This window comes from Moschus berezovskii, chromosome 28 (genome assembly GCF_049115385.1).
Source record: "Moschus berezovskii isolate FMDL1 chromosome 28, NW_MosBer_1.0, whole genome shotgun sequence".
Taxonomy (NCBI): domain Eukaryota; kingdom Metazoa; phylum Chordata; class Mammalia; order Artiodactyla; family Moschidae; genus Moschus; species Moschus berezovskii.
Genome location: NC_142487.1, coordinates 4,360,076 through 4,373,439, shown reverse-complemented (window position 1 = coordinate 4,373,439; position 13,364 = coordinate 4,360,076). Strand labels below are relative to the sequence as shown.

General features: G+C 40.1%; 1 protein-coding gene across 4 annotated transcripts in view; it reads left to right on the top strand.

Moving 5' to 3' along the window:
- The window catches only part of YES1 (YES proto-oncogene 1, Src family tyrosine kinase), a 68,763-nt gene that overhangs the window by 32,532 nt on the left and 22,867 nt on the right, over positions 1-13,364 (top strand). For 2 of the 4 annotated variants that reach the window (XM_055417131.2, XM_055417130.2), the window contains exon 2: positions 11,987-12,259. In XM_055417131.2, the coding sequence (XP_055273106.1) occupies positions 11,995-12,259 (265 nt within the window). In that variant the 5' untranslated portion in view covers positions 11,987-11,994. Of the gene's footprint in view, positions 1-10,462; positions 10,770-10,852; positions 11,752-11,986; positions 12,260-13,364 lie in introns of those variants that run through there. The other 2 variants (XM_055417133.2, XM_055417132.2) reach the window with 2 other exon arrangements.

Here is a 13,364-nt window from a genome sequence, read left to right as displayed (position 1 = left end):
GCATTTTAAAGCAAAGTAAACTGTTTCCTTCATGGAGTAATATAACATCTGGTTTTAGAAGGGATGTTAGGTAGCAAAATAAGCTAAAAAGGACAGGGTTTTAAAAGAAGATTATAATTCTTCCATACATCTAATATTATTTCAGAATAAGCAGCTATTTTAAATAAACAGTGGTTTTAAACCCGCATAATATGTACATGCTACAGTTAAATTATTGGATACGGATAGAATGTATTTTGTAAAATTTCTCTCTTACTACTAGAAATGCTAGCCTGAGTTTGAGAGGCAAGGACCCAGCTTCTGCTTATTGCTTATAAAAGGCTGTGATTTTGCAGGGTAAAAGACATGCACCAAAGGGTGTCAAAGATCAGAAAGGTTCCAGGTCTCTAAGGGTGGAAGCAGGTTAAATTGACTCACTTCTCGCCTTGCTTCCCTGAACTCTTCCCACGTTCCTCCCCTTGTGACTTATTTTAATTTTTGAAACACACCTGACAATTTCTTGCTGTTAATTCTGTTGCGAAAAGCTCCCTCTCTTCAGATCTGTGTTCATTTCATCTTTACAGTTGTGTGTTTTATTTACCAATTAAACTTTGCAGTTTTAAATCTATTGACTAACACAGGCATTGAAACTCAAAATATTGTCACAGCAGAAGCATAGTGGAAAAAAATTATTACAGGAATTTGGAGAAAGCAAGAGTTCTAGGTCAGTTTTATAAACTGATGTTTCTAAAAATGTGTGTGTATTTAATTTCTTTTCTTGAGTCTTAAAACGATAAACAGAAGGGGTATATACATTGTTGTAGAAATAGTTGCATGATATATTTTTAAGGTTTAAAACTACAATGCAGAAAGAACCCATACAATGTCTGAGGCGCATTTAAATTCCATAAGGACTTCATAGTAGTATCTAATTGTTTACTGTAGTTTCTAGCTCAAAAATCTTGACAAAGAACAGTAGGTGAAGCATGAAAACCTGAGAAGATTTTAAAAAAAAATTTTTTTTTAAGAGTTGACTGAATTTATGGAGAGAAGGATACTTCTAAATACAAGTAATAAATATCTTGGGGTTTCCCATTAATTTGTAATTTGTCACTATATTTTCTAACACAATGCATTTTAAGTGTTCTTTACATCAAGTCCGTATGGTTGATCCTATGCCAGACTTCATTAAAGAAACCATGGGGAGTAACCGAGAATTTAGAGTGAGTTGGCTTTTTCTTTAAAGTCAGTTGTTTGTGTATCTAAGTACAAAAAAAGTGGGGGGGAGATGGTAGAAGACTGCTGTCAATGAGACTGCAAGCTCAGTTTTCCATTGCTCACACTTTCTATTCTCCTTTGGCTCTTGGAAAATTGAGTTCTTTGTTTGCTTTTACTAGACAGAGTACACGCCCTTCAGCAGTGTGATGTTTCCTCTTCTCCGTCTGTTTTCTGTTCTTTTGTGTCCTGCTTATCTTCTGCACTCTATGCTAAAGGGTGGGGATTTGAAAATGAAGCTTAGAGAAAAGATCACTGATTGTGTCTTCAATCTGTAGAGCACGAAATGAGAGCTTTTTACCCCCTTGCTGGATAAAGCATATAATATCACAATCGGTTAACTTGCAAGAGTTAGTCTCTAGAAATAATATACATTTAAATTTTTTTTTTAGTTCAAAAAATAAGTCATCAAGAATGTTTGGTCACTATCACTAGTAATAAAACAACATTGTTATGGTGGAGAGGGGTGGGTTGCAGTTTTCAGAGTTAGTAGATTTGTGTTGTGGGTGGAGCAGCGAGGCTGACTGCCAATAATGTTATCATGTTTGTAGCATTTTCTGACGGGCAGATATTTAATAACTTGTCACAGAAGAGAAAATGGTATGCTCAAGCACCCCCAGAGGCTGTATGGGTGGGGGAAAGAGAACAGCCTAACATTTAGACCCAGTTCCCTAGCTGTGCTCACTTCTAGCTTTATCCCCTTGGGCAGGTGACTTCACCCACCCAGACTTCAGGTTCTTCAAATAAACGATGTGGAGGTTATACCTACTTTTCCCGCTCTGTAACATTAGGATTATTATGGGATCAAATTGAATAATAAAAAAATACTCTTGAAACACGAAATACTGTCAAACTGTGTAAAATATCATCAAAACAAAATACCCTAACATAGCTTACAGTGTGAAGTGCTGCTTGCTAATGACTGAGCTGGATGTGCTTTACAGGCCGTCTCAAGTTTGCTCCGGCTCTGCGAAACATGCTGTTACAAAGAAGGTTCTGATACCATGTAGGTAACTCTGATATATAAGTGCCTGATACACATTTGAGAAACTTCTGACTTATGGAATTGATAAGGAAATGGAAAACCTACAAGTATTTCTAGAATGCTTGCTATGCTTGGCCCTTTGGAGAGAAACAAATGTTAGGCAAGTTGTTGAAAAGAATATGTCAGAATCAAGTTACGCTTCAGTGATTTATTCTTTCAACAAAAGTTAAATGAATACTCATGCATCTAGAGCAGTTTGTGTTGAGCAGAAGGAAGCAGAAGATGCTTGTAGTACAGGCTCTCTCCCCTGTTGCTGTCTCTTCTGGTCTCATCTTTCCCCTTCGTGCTTTTCCAGGTTGTACTTCAGCACCAAACTAGGATTTCAAAAGCCCACCTCGTTCTCCCCTCTCTGTGAGCTTTCGCACATCCTGTTACTCTGCCTGAAGGACAGTCTCTGCTCTCTGATTCGAATAGTAAAGTCTGATTGGCTTTTTTGTGTCCCCCAACCCCAGATCTATATTTGGAAGATTAGCAAGTGGTTGGGAAAGTAAATTGGGGAAGTTAAGGAGCTGGGTTCTTATTCTCTAGGTAGTAGGAGGCCCTTGAAAGACTTGTCTTCGACAAGGTTCTAGACAGAGGTTTCCTTTATAAAAATTAGTCACATTAGAACCTCCTTGGGTTGGATATGGGACCCTTTGTGGCCCCATGGACTGTAGTCCGCCAGGCTCCTCTGTCCATGGGGTTTCCCAGGCAAGAATACTGCAGTAGGTAGCCATTCACTTCTCCAAGGGATCTTCCCAACCCAGGGGTTGAACCCCAGCCTCCTGCATTGCAGCTATTAATGGGCTTCCTTGATGGCTCCGCCTGCAATGCAGGAGACTCAGGTTCAGTCCCTGGGTGAAGAAGATCCCCTGGAGAAGGGAATGGCAATGCATTCCAGTATTCTTGCCTTAGAAATCCCATGGACAGAAGAGCCTGGTGGGCTACAGTCCATGGGGTCACAAAGAGTCAGACAGGACTGAGTGACTAACACTTGCACTCTTTTCTAGGTTCTGGGAATACTACAGAGAATGCCTTATAGATCAATAAAAAGAGACAGTCCTGTACAGAAGTGAATAAGTGTTTTGAATAGACGTTTCACAAAAGAGAAGTGGGGAATAAACATACAAAAAGGTGCTCACTTCATTAATAATTATGAACATGAAATTTTAAAACACAGTGAGAGACCACTCGCTACACACTCACCAGAACAGATACATCTTAAAAGATTGAAAATACCAAGTTTCGGTGAAAATGGGAAGTGCTGACAACTCTCCTAATCTGCTGATGGGTTATAAATTGCTCCAGCACTCTGGAAACACTCTGTGACCCTGCAATCTACTCTCACATATATTTCCAGTAGGATGGTTGGTGGTAGTTAAGCCATGTTTCTTGATCTGGGTGATAAGTACATTGGTGTTTGGTTTGTGCTCATTCATTGAGCTGTACGTTGGTTATATTTACTTTTCTGCATATGTGTTATACCTCAGTAAAATTTAAAAAAAAAAAGCCCAGTCTTATATTCTGGAGGGGAAAGCCAGCGTTATCCTTAGAGTCATTACCATCATAGCAAACATTAGTGGTTATTATATGCCAGCACTGTTGTAGGCACATTACATAGATTCACTCATTTAATCCTCACAGTAACCTTTGGGTCTTGCTTTTATTATTCACATTTTACAGATGAGGAAACTGAGGCACAGAAATGTTGAGTATCTTGCCAAAAGTCCCACAGCTGCTGAGCAGTGGACTCAGACTTTGAACTCAAACATTCTGTTTCTAAAGTCTGTGTTCCTAAGCACTGTTCTGTACATCCAGTAAACAAACAACGAAAACAGTCTGTGCTCTCAGCCCTTACGTTTTGTGTAGTGTCAATGTTATCAAAAAATAAAGGGAAGTAGGCAGTGCTCTGGGGAGTGTCGCGTTGCTGCTTTATGGAGGGTGGTCAGAGACGTTCTTGAGAAGGTGATCGCAGTGCAGAGACCTGGAGAGGCTGAGGGGCAAGCCAGGCAGTTATGCAGCTGAAGAGTTTTCCAGGCAGAGAGAGGGTTCAGTGGCTCAACATGGGGGTTGCTTGGCCCATCTGAAGGACAACAAGGCTGTGGGGCAAGTAAGGGCAGAGTTGTGGGAGATGAGGTAGGAGAAGTGTTGGGAGCTCCACAGTGGGAGCTTGAAAGCCATTGTAAGAACTTTGGCTTTTATTCTGAGTGCGACACAAGGTCTTGGATGGATTGTGGCACGGAGTGATGTGAAATGATTTGTAATTGAAAACGCTAGCTTGGGCTTCCTTGGTAGTCCAGTGAGTGAGAATCTGCCTGCCAGTTCAGGGGACCCAGGTTTGATCCGTGGTCCAGGAAGATTCCACATGCCTCAGGGCAACTAAGCCCATGCACCACAACTACTGAGCCCTTTAGTCGCAACTCGAGAAAACCCATGGGCAGCAACAAAGACCCAGTGCAGCCAAAATAAGTTAATAAAATACTCAGAAAGAAAGAAAGAAAAGGCTAGGCCCGATACTTTGAGAAAAGCCTGTGAGGGCGTGCAACGGCAGGAACAGGGCAACCATCTCGGCAGTTGCAGGAATTCCATGTTGTTGTAGCTAATTCACCTTCATTGCTGGTGGGGATGCAAAATGGTACCAGTCACTATGGAAACCGGTTTAGTAGCTTCTTATCGTCATGCTTAACTTTATATGATCAGGCAGTTCCATTTCTAGGAATTGATGGATACGAGGAGCGGGGAGGGGAGAAGGACACGTATCTACCCTCCCAAAGACTTGTGTGGGACTGTTGACAGCCGCTTTATTTATAACAGCCCCAAACTGGAACAACCCAAGTAGCCTCAGCAAGTGAATGGATAAATAGTTATGGTCTATGGTGGGATTCTACTTAGCAGTAAAAATTAATGAACTACCTATATAGGCAACAGTATGGAAGTATCTCAGCTACACAGTGCCTAGTAAAGTGTTGGTGGTACAGTGGTGAGCATGGCTGCCTCCACAATGGCTAGTTAACATGCCAGACACAAAGACGACTATATATAGAATTATTCTATTTATATGGAACTCTAGAAAAGATAATCTGTAGTTAGAGAAAACAAATCAGTGGTTGCCTAGGGCTGGGGTTGGGGGTTAGGTTAATTGGGAAAAGGGTACAACAGAATCTTTTGGGGGTGATTGGAATATTCTATATTGTAGTTATAGTATTGACCACACAGTTATAATAGACATTTGCCAAAACTCAACTGAACTATATACTTTCAATGGGTGTGTTTTATTGTATGTAAATTATACCTTAAAGTTGATTTAAAAAAAATTTTTTTAAGAAAGACTATCTGCAAGGGTCTAAGGGAAGAAATTTCCATAATCTAAATTTTAAATTCATATTTATCAGAAAATCTTAAAGTAACAACATTCAAATTGAGGTAAAGCCTTCTTTTTCAGCAAAATATTTGTGCACTTTATGCCCAAGTAAATATCAGTATGAAATTGTTTGCTTAAAAAAGTTTTTTAATTGTATTTTATTTGGCTGCTGCACCAGGGCATAGTTGCAGCTTGCTGGATCTTTAGTAGTGTCATTCAAACTCTTAGTTGCAACATGTGGGAACCAGTTCCCTGACCAGGGATCGAACCCAAGCCCCTTGCATTGGGAACATGAGATCTTAGCCACTGGCCACCAGAGAAGTCCCCCCCCAAAATATAAGTTTACCTTTATAGACTATAAATTTTACAGATTTATGTAAATACTTTGAGGATAGCTCAGACTTTATGTAGATGCTTTGAGAGAAGATAATTTTTTTCAAAGCTGTTGTACCTGGATATGTTGAAAAGGAATTTAATGTATTAACCATTGTCATGTGATTTGAGTAGTTTATTATTTAAGATCCTTTCAACTGCAACTGAAAACCAAACAAGAAAAGTGACCTTTACAATAGATACTTTGGGGACGACAGAGAATGAGATGGCTGGATGGCATCGCCGACTCGATGGACATGAGTTTGAGTGAACGGGAGTTGGTGATGGACAGGGAGGCCTGGCGTGCTGTGATTCACGGGATCACAGGATCGGACACGACTGAGAGACTGAACTGAACTGAATGAGATTTTTGGAGTGTTTCTTTGGGTTATTTCATTGAGTTACAGGGTTACACAGTTCAGTACCTGAGTAGCAGCGTCAGGGAGCCAGTTCCTTTCTCTTCCTGCACTCCCTCTCCAGTGTGTTCGTGTCCTCTCATGCGGGTGTGTTGTAGTCTCAGATTTAGGCAAGAACAGTAATAACATCTCAGGAATGGAAGTGGAATGTTTCCGTCTTGTATTCCTTTTTACAAGTGAGAAAAACTTCCTGGAAGCCCATGTTCGTGGCTTACACGGTTAACTGGCAAAGGGATACGACTGTATGAGTGGCTTAAATCAGTCATTATTTACTTCCTGAGGCTGGACAAATGAAGGACTTGTCAAGTGGGAGGAAAGGGAACAAAATCAAGGTTCTTTTATCAAAGCAGGAGGAGAATGGCTGTTGAGTAACTCTGTTGAAGTAGATTACTCTGCGACTGTGAAAGAAAGGACCTGTGAGCTAGACAAAGGAATCATAGAAAACATTTTGATAAAAAGTGTATGTTCTCTCATTTGAGTCAGTTCTAATGAAGTGGATGAACCTAGCGAGCCTCTTACACAGAGTGAAGTCAGAAAGAGAAAAACAAATATCATATATTAACGTATATATGTGGAATCTAGAAAGATGGTACTGATGAACCTATTCACAGAGCAGCAGTGGAGATGCAGACAGAGAGAACAGACTTACGGACAAGAGGAGGGAGAGGCAAGAGAGGGTGAGGTGGGTGGAGAGAGTAGCATGGAAGCAGATACGCTAACACATGTAAATAGATAGCCAGTGGGAATTTGCCGTATGACTCAAGGAACTCAGACTGGGGCTCAGTAATAATCTAGAGCGGGGTGGGAGTTAGGAGGGAAATTCAAGAGGGAGGGGACACATGTATACCTGTGGTTAATTTGTGTTGATGTATGACAGAAATCAATATTGTAAAGCAATCATCAGTCAGTTAAAATTTTTAAAAAGTGTACATTCCCAATTTGCGAAGATGTTGCATTCCAGAATTTACCATATTTTCATGGGCTAGTTATTAAACTTATTATTCACTTTGCTGCAATCTGTTCATGATGCTAAGAAATGCTCTTGTGAAAGTCATCAGTGAGCTCCTGATTATTAATCAGCTGGCCTTTTAAAATCGGTTTAAATGCCACTTGATTTCATGTTGGTCTTTACCATTATTAGCCATTTTCTTCTTGAAAGTCTTATCTCACTGTTCCCACTTTACTATTCTACTTGTTAAAAATGTATTAAATACTTCAAACTAACAAAAAGAATTATATGTTACCCACACTTAGCTCATTACCGTATTTCTTTTAAGGGAAAAAGTGCTAAGAGACAGTTGAAACTGCCCCATCTTGAGATCAGTGACAATCCTTTCCAGTTATGTTTTGATGTTTATGAAAGCACTCCCGACTCATAATTGCTGCTTCCTAATTTCCTTGCCTGCCTATCCCTTATCTCTAGGTGTCCTGCAACACTGTATTAATTTCTCACACCCCTCCAAATCTGTACCTTGGGTGAGTTTTGTTATCTCCAAAAGGTGTGATAACACTGTGAAAATATTTTCATTTACTTTATCTCTGGTTTCTGCCTCATTGTGAGTTTTAGATTTTATTGTCAGTCCCCCACTTGGTTTTGCACCATCACTCCCGGCAGGCCCCTGAAACTGACTTCCGAAACCGAACACGTTGGTCCAGAAAAACCTGTTCCTCTTTTCTCTGCCTCCGTTATGGTGTTGCTTTCCGTTCAGTCGAACTAGAAACTTTGGAGTCCTCCAGCCCTTTAGCACACAGATAGTCACTACTTTTAAAGTGTCCGATAAATTGTAGGGAGCGCATAAATGACTCCTTTTTCTTCACACCCACCCATAACCAGCCACTCATCTGCACTTGATTATTGTGTTTAGTGTTGACCTCTCATCTCCCCCTCACCTTTGGCCCCACAGTATTCTTGCTTTTGTACTTCCTCACGTGGATTTTGCAGTAGTTTTATGACTTGACTTAACTGCCATCATTATTTCTTTCCAGTCTATAACTCGTATTTCCACTCAAACACATATTTTCTGCTTTTCAGCTTTTTAAGGATCTCAACTTTCCAATGTTCCCTGGATAAATCTAAAAGTTACTGCTTAGCAAATAACCCTCTGTGTATGTAAATTCTCCTCTAACTAGCTGCCTATCCCACCATTCTCAAAAACACCCCCCTTATATTTCTGCCACAAAGTTTTCTGTTCCCTGATATACCTTGCTTTTCCAAACGTTGGAGCCATTCTTCACACTTCATTCCTTCTAGAATATTCTTTCCTAAATCTCCAGCCCTTCAAAACCTAGCTCAGTGCCACCGTCTGCAGAATTTTCTTTCCCAAGCTCTCAAAGCAGAGCTGATAACTTCAGTGGTATTCCCGACATGTTTGTATATACCTCTGCTCTGGCATTTTTTGTTTTCACTCTGGCAGTTTTCACATTGTGCATGCATACATGTGTGCTAATTCGCTTCAGTCGTGTCCAACTCTTTTCAACCCTATGGACTATAGCCTATCAGGCTCCTCTGTCCATGGGCTTCTCCAGGTGAGAATACTGGAGTGGATTGCCATGCCCTCCTCCAGGGTTTTCACATTGTACAATACTATGATTTTTCTTACACGTACTTGCGACCTTTTTAAAGAAAAAGAACCATTTCTTGCCATCTTTGGCTCCCTTTATAGTGTCTAATAAATATATGTTATTAATAAATAATATATCTGTAAAGCTAGTAGCTTGGAACCTGAAAGAGGCTTTCACTTATTTTAAATCATGTTATGTTTTTTAAGAGAATCCATTAAAATCTTTTAAATACATTTTACACCTGAAGATTACTTAAAAATGTAAGTCACATTCCACATTTATAATTATATTTCTAAAAGAGGTAGGCAGCAGTGATGGCTCCTGTATATTTGTGACTAGTTGGACCAGAGATTCTGGATTAAGAAAAAGAAACTGGAGGACAGGTTAAGAGAAGTAATGGAAAATTGGAAGGGTGAGGGGGAAACAGAACTTACAGAGGAAGAGTCAAGTTAGAAGTGATGTGGTTTTGGAGGAAGTGTTAAGTTAGGAGTGATGTCTTACGGGAAGAAAAGACCTTAACAGGAATCCTGAGTGAAAAAAAGGTGAAAATGAGGAACTTAGAAAGCTGGAAATGAAAATGAGGGTGGGGATGGCATCACCGACTCTGTGGACATGAGTTTGAGTGTACTCCGGGAGTTGGTGATGGACAGGGAGGCCTGGCATGCTGTGATTCATGGGGTCGCGGAGAGTCGGACACGACTGAGCGACTGAACTGAACTGAACTGAGGAGTACAGTAACTTCGGTTGTGAAATGATGTATTTCAATTGGTTTGTTTTCCAGTTTAAGTTAGCACTCATTCTGGCTTTCATAATTTTTTCTCCATCATACAACTGCTGTTTTTTCAAAGTCTGTGTCTTTATTAAAATATTTTCTTAATATTTAGGCTTCAGATATTGGTAATATTGAAAATCCTCTGTACAGATTTTTAAATATTTTTTGCAGCTTAATGTATTTTGGGGGTATATATTGATTGTTGATTAAAATTCATGCCTCAACCTTGAGTATTGAGTCAGAATTTGCCAATCTGATAAGCAAAAAGGATATCTTTAGAGATTTGCATTTATTTGAAGACTGGGGTGATTGGACATGTCTTCATATGCTAGTTGGCCTTTTGTGTTTCTTTTGTGAATTGCCTCTTGATAGGCATTCAGATTTTTCTAAGGGGCTATGTATATTTTCTCATGTGTAAGAATTGTCTATATTGTGTGAATGAAAGTCGCTCAGTTGTGTCCGATTCTTTGCAACCCCTGGACTAACTATATATATAGTCCATGGAATTCTCCAGGCCAGAATACTGGAGTGGGTAGCTGTTCCCTTCTCCAGGAGATTTTCCCAACCCAGGGATCAAACCCAGGTCTCCCACATTGCAGATGGATTCTTTACCAGCTGAGCCAAAAGGGGAGCCCTTGTCTATATTAAGAACCTCAACTAATTTTTATATGGTACATTCCTGTGTTGCGAGAGCAAGTAAGAACATGAGCAAGTACAGAGACCTTTTCCCTACTTCTCATGTCTTTAGTTTCACTTAAAAGTTTCTGTGCCCATACCTGCCCCCCATCCCCAAGTTAATCATATATCTCTTCGTCTTTTCCTTCAGGGTTTCTGGAAACTTTCACGTTATGCTTTAAAGGCTTTTGTTTTCCAACTACCACATTATGAACCAACCTACCTTTAGTTCCTTCTAACACTTTGGTGGCTCAGAGGTTAAAGCATCTGCCTCCAATGCGGGAGACCCGGGTTCGATCCCTGGGTCGGGAAGATCCCCTGGAGAAGGAAAAGGTAACCCACTCCAGTATTCTTGCCTGGAGAATCCCATGGACGGAGAAGCCTGGTAGGCTACAGTCCACGGGGTTGCAAAGAGTCGGACACGACTGAGCAACGGAACGGAATGGAACACTTTCAGAAGCAACTGACTTTCATATATTTAGCTAATCATTCTCTCATAGTGTTTTTAGTAGTTACTTAAGCTTTCAGTCCCAGTCATGTTCCTATACTGTGTTTTACTGTCAGGTCTTCTGAATATACCGGTTTTAAGATAGTGATCTAAAGACATTCCAACTCCGAGATCTGAGACTGTTTCTCTTTTATGCATAAGATAAGTGAGGAAATGATGGGAGGTAAAGTGGGAAAGATAGACTGAAGTCAGATTTGGCAAGCACTGAGGGTGTGTCCATCAATAGGGAAAATATATAGCACTGCACTGTCCAGTGGAGTAGCCACTAGCCACATACAACTGTTGAGCACTTGAGATGTGCTTGGTCCAAATTGAAATGTACTGTGAGTTTAAAATACACACCAGATTTCTCTGATTTAGTACAAAAGAAGAGTGTAAAAATCTCATTAGCATTTTTCATACTGATGACATGTTGAAATACATATTACTAAAATTAATTTGACCTGTTTTTAGTTTTTAAATGTGTTTACTGGGAAATCTAAAATTATAGATACAGCTCGGATTCTGTTTGTTACACAGCACTGGTGTAGGTAAAAGAAAAACGGCCAGAATTTGCTAGTACCTGCTGTGTACCAGAGATGGTCTAGAAGTTGTGATAAATAAACTTACTTCTTATGGAAAACCTTATGAAGTAGGTGATATTGTTGTTCTCCTTTTTCAAGGCACTCAGGTTGCAGCGAAGTTAAGCAACATACCTGAAATCATTCCACTGGAAAGTAGGAAGCCAGGATTCAGACTTTGGCTTCTGACTTCAGAGCCCACGGTTTTTCCAGTACACTGTGGCATGTTGTCGTTGAGCCATTAAAGGTGATTGAGCTGGAGAATGACATGATTAGAATAATATGTTAGCAGAACTATAATAAAAATAAATGAGGAGTAGAGACTTTATTTTTAGCTGCCTAGGATTTTTTGGTTTATTTGTTATTGTTTCTTATTTTGCAGGAGAGAAATGCCCGGTTTAAAGGCAACTATTAAAGTATGCCTCTTTTGAAGTATCCTTTATGTTAACTGCTTCTCACAGTTTGCCTTATCACCTTTGTAGGCTTGATAATGGGCTGCATTAAAAGTAAAGAGAACAAAAGTCCATCCATTAAATATAGACCAGAAAACACGCCAGAACCGGTCAGTACAGGAGTCAGCCATTATGGAGCAGAACACACTGCGGTGGCACCAACATCCTCCACAAAGAGCACATCTGTCAATTTCAGCAACCTCTCCATGACACCATTCGGAGGGTCCTCGGCAGTGACACCTTTTGGAGGAGCATCTTCCTCGTTTTCAGTGGTGCCAAGTTCATATCCTGCTGGTTTAACAGGTGAGCTTTAGATGGACAGTCTGTTTGAGAATGTGACCTTGGGCAATACATACATCCAGTTGGTCTGCTGTAAGAGAAATAAGTTATGAGGGGGTAAGGGTGGGGTGTTTAAAATAACTTTATGTGAAAATTAAAAATCTCTAACATACAAAGTAAACTCTACGTGGATATTATTCTCAGAAATTTGGCAGTAATTTGATGATGATTATGTACTGGTTTATACCATTAATTGGGCTTCCCTGGTGGCTCAGATGGTAATGAATCTACCTGCAATGCAGGAGACCCAGGTTTAATCCCCTGAGCAGGAAGATCCCTTGGAGAAGGGAATGGCAACCCACTCCAGTATTCTTGCCTGGAGAATTCCATGGACAGAGGAGCCTGGCAGGCTATACAGTCCATGAGATCACAGAGTCGGACATGACTGAGTGACTGGCAGACACACTGTTAACCATTAATTACTTCACTAATTCATTTTTCAAATAATTACTGGGTGCTGACTGTGTGGCAGGCATTGGGAAAGATTTAAAATGTATCCCCCTCCCTCTAGGATGCTACCAACTTCTGAGGATTATAAAGTGCTGGTCATTATTAAAGTATTATAGTAGTTATTTAATGTGTTAGGTAAAGGCAATTTCGTGATGATAATGCAGTTCTGTTAGGTACTGCTAATTGAAAAAATAAAAATCCTGAGGCTCACAGGTTAAGTGATTTTTTTTTTTCAGTCACAGATGATAAGCAGGAGGGCAAAGATTTAATGCCCTATTCTAAAACTTTGTTACACTACAATGTCTTTTCAGAGAACAGTTAGAAGTGATGGCCGACAGCCTTTCATGGAGCCAGAAATGCTCTAAAAAAGGTAGTCAGAAACTTTAAAAAGAGAAGTAGTTCTTCTGTGAAGGGTCCCCTGCCAGGTTCCTTTTCCCTTAAGTAACAAAAGTGCAACTGACATTTAAAGGTAGGAGAGGTTCTAGGATTCCTTGAACCAGTAGTTTTTTCATGTCATCAAGGACTCGAGTTTCTTTGGTCTCTCCCTCTTGCAGTCCTTGGAGTATGCTCTTTATCCTTAGACTTGGGGAGACAGCTGCCAGCATCAAACCGAGCAACT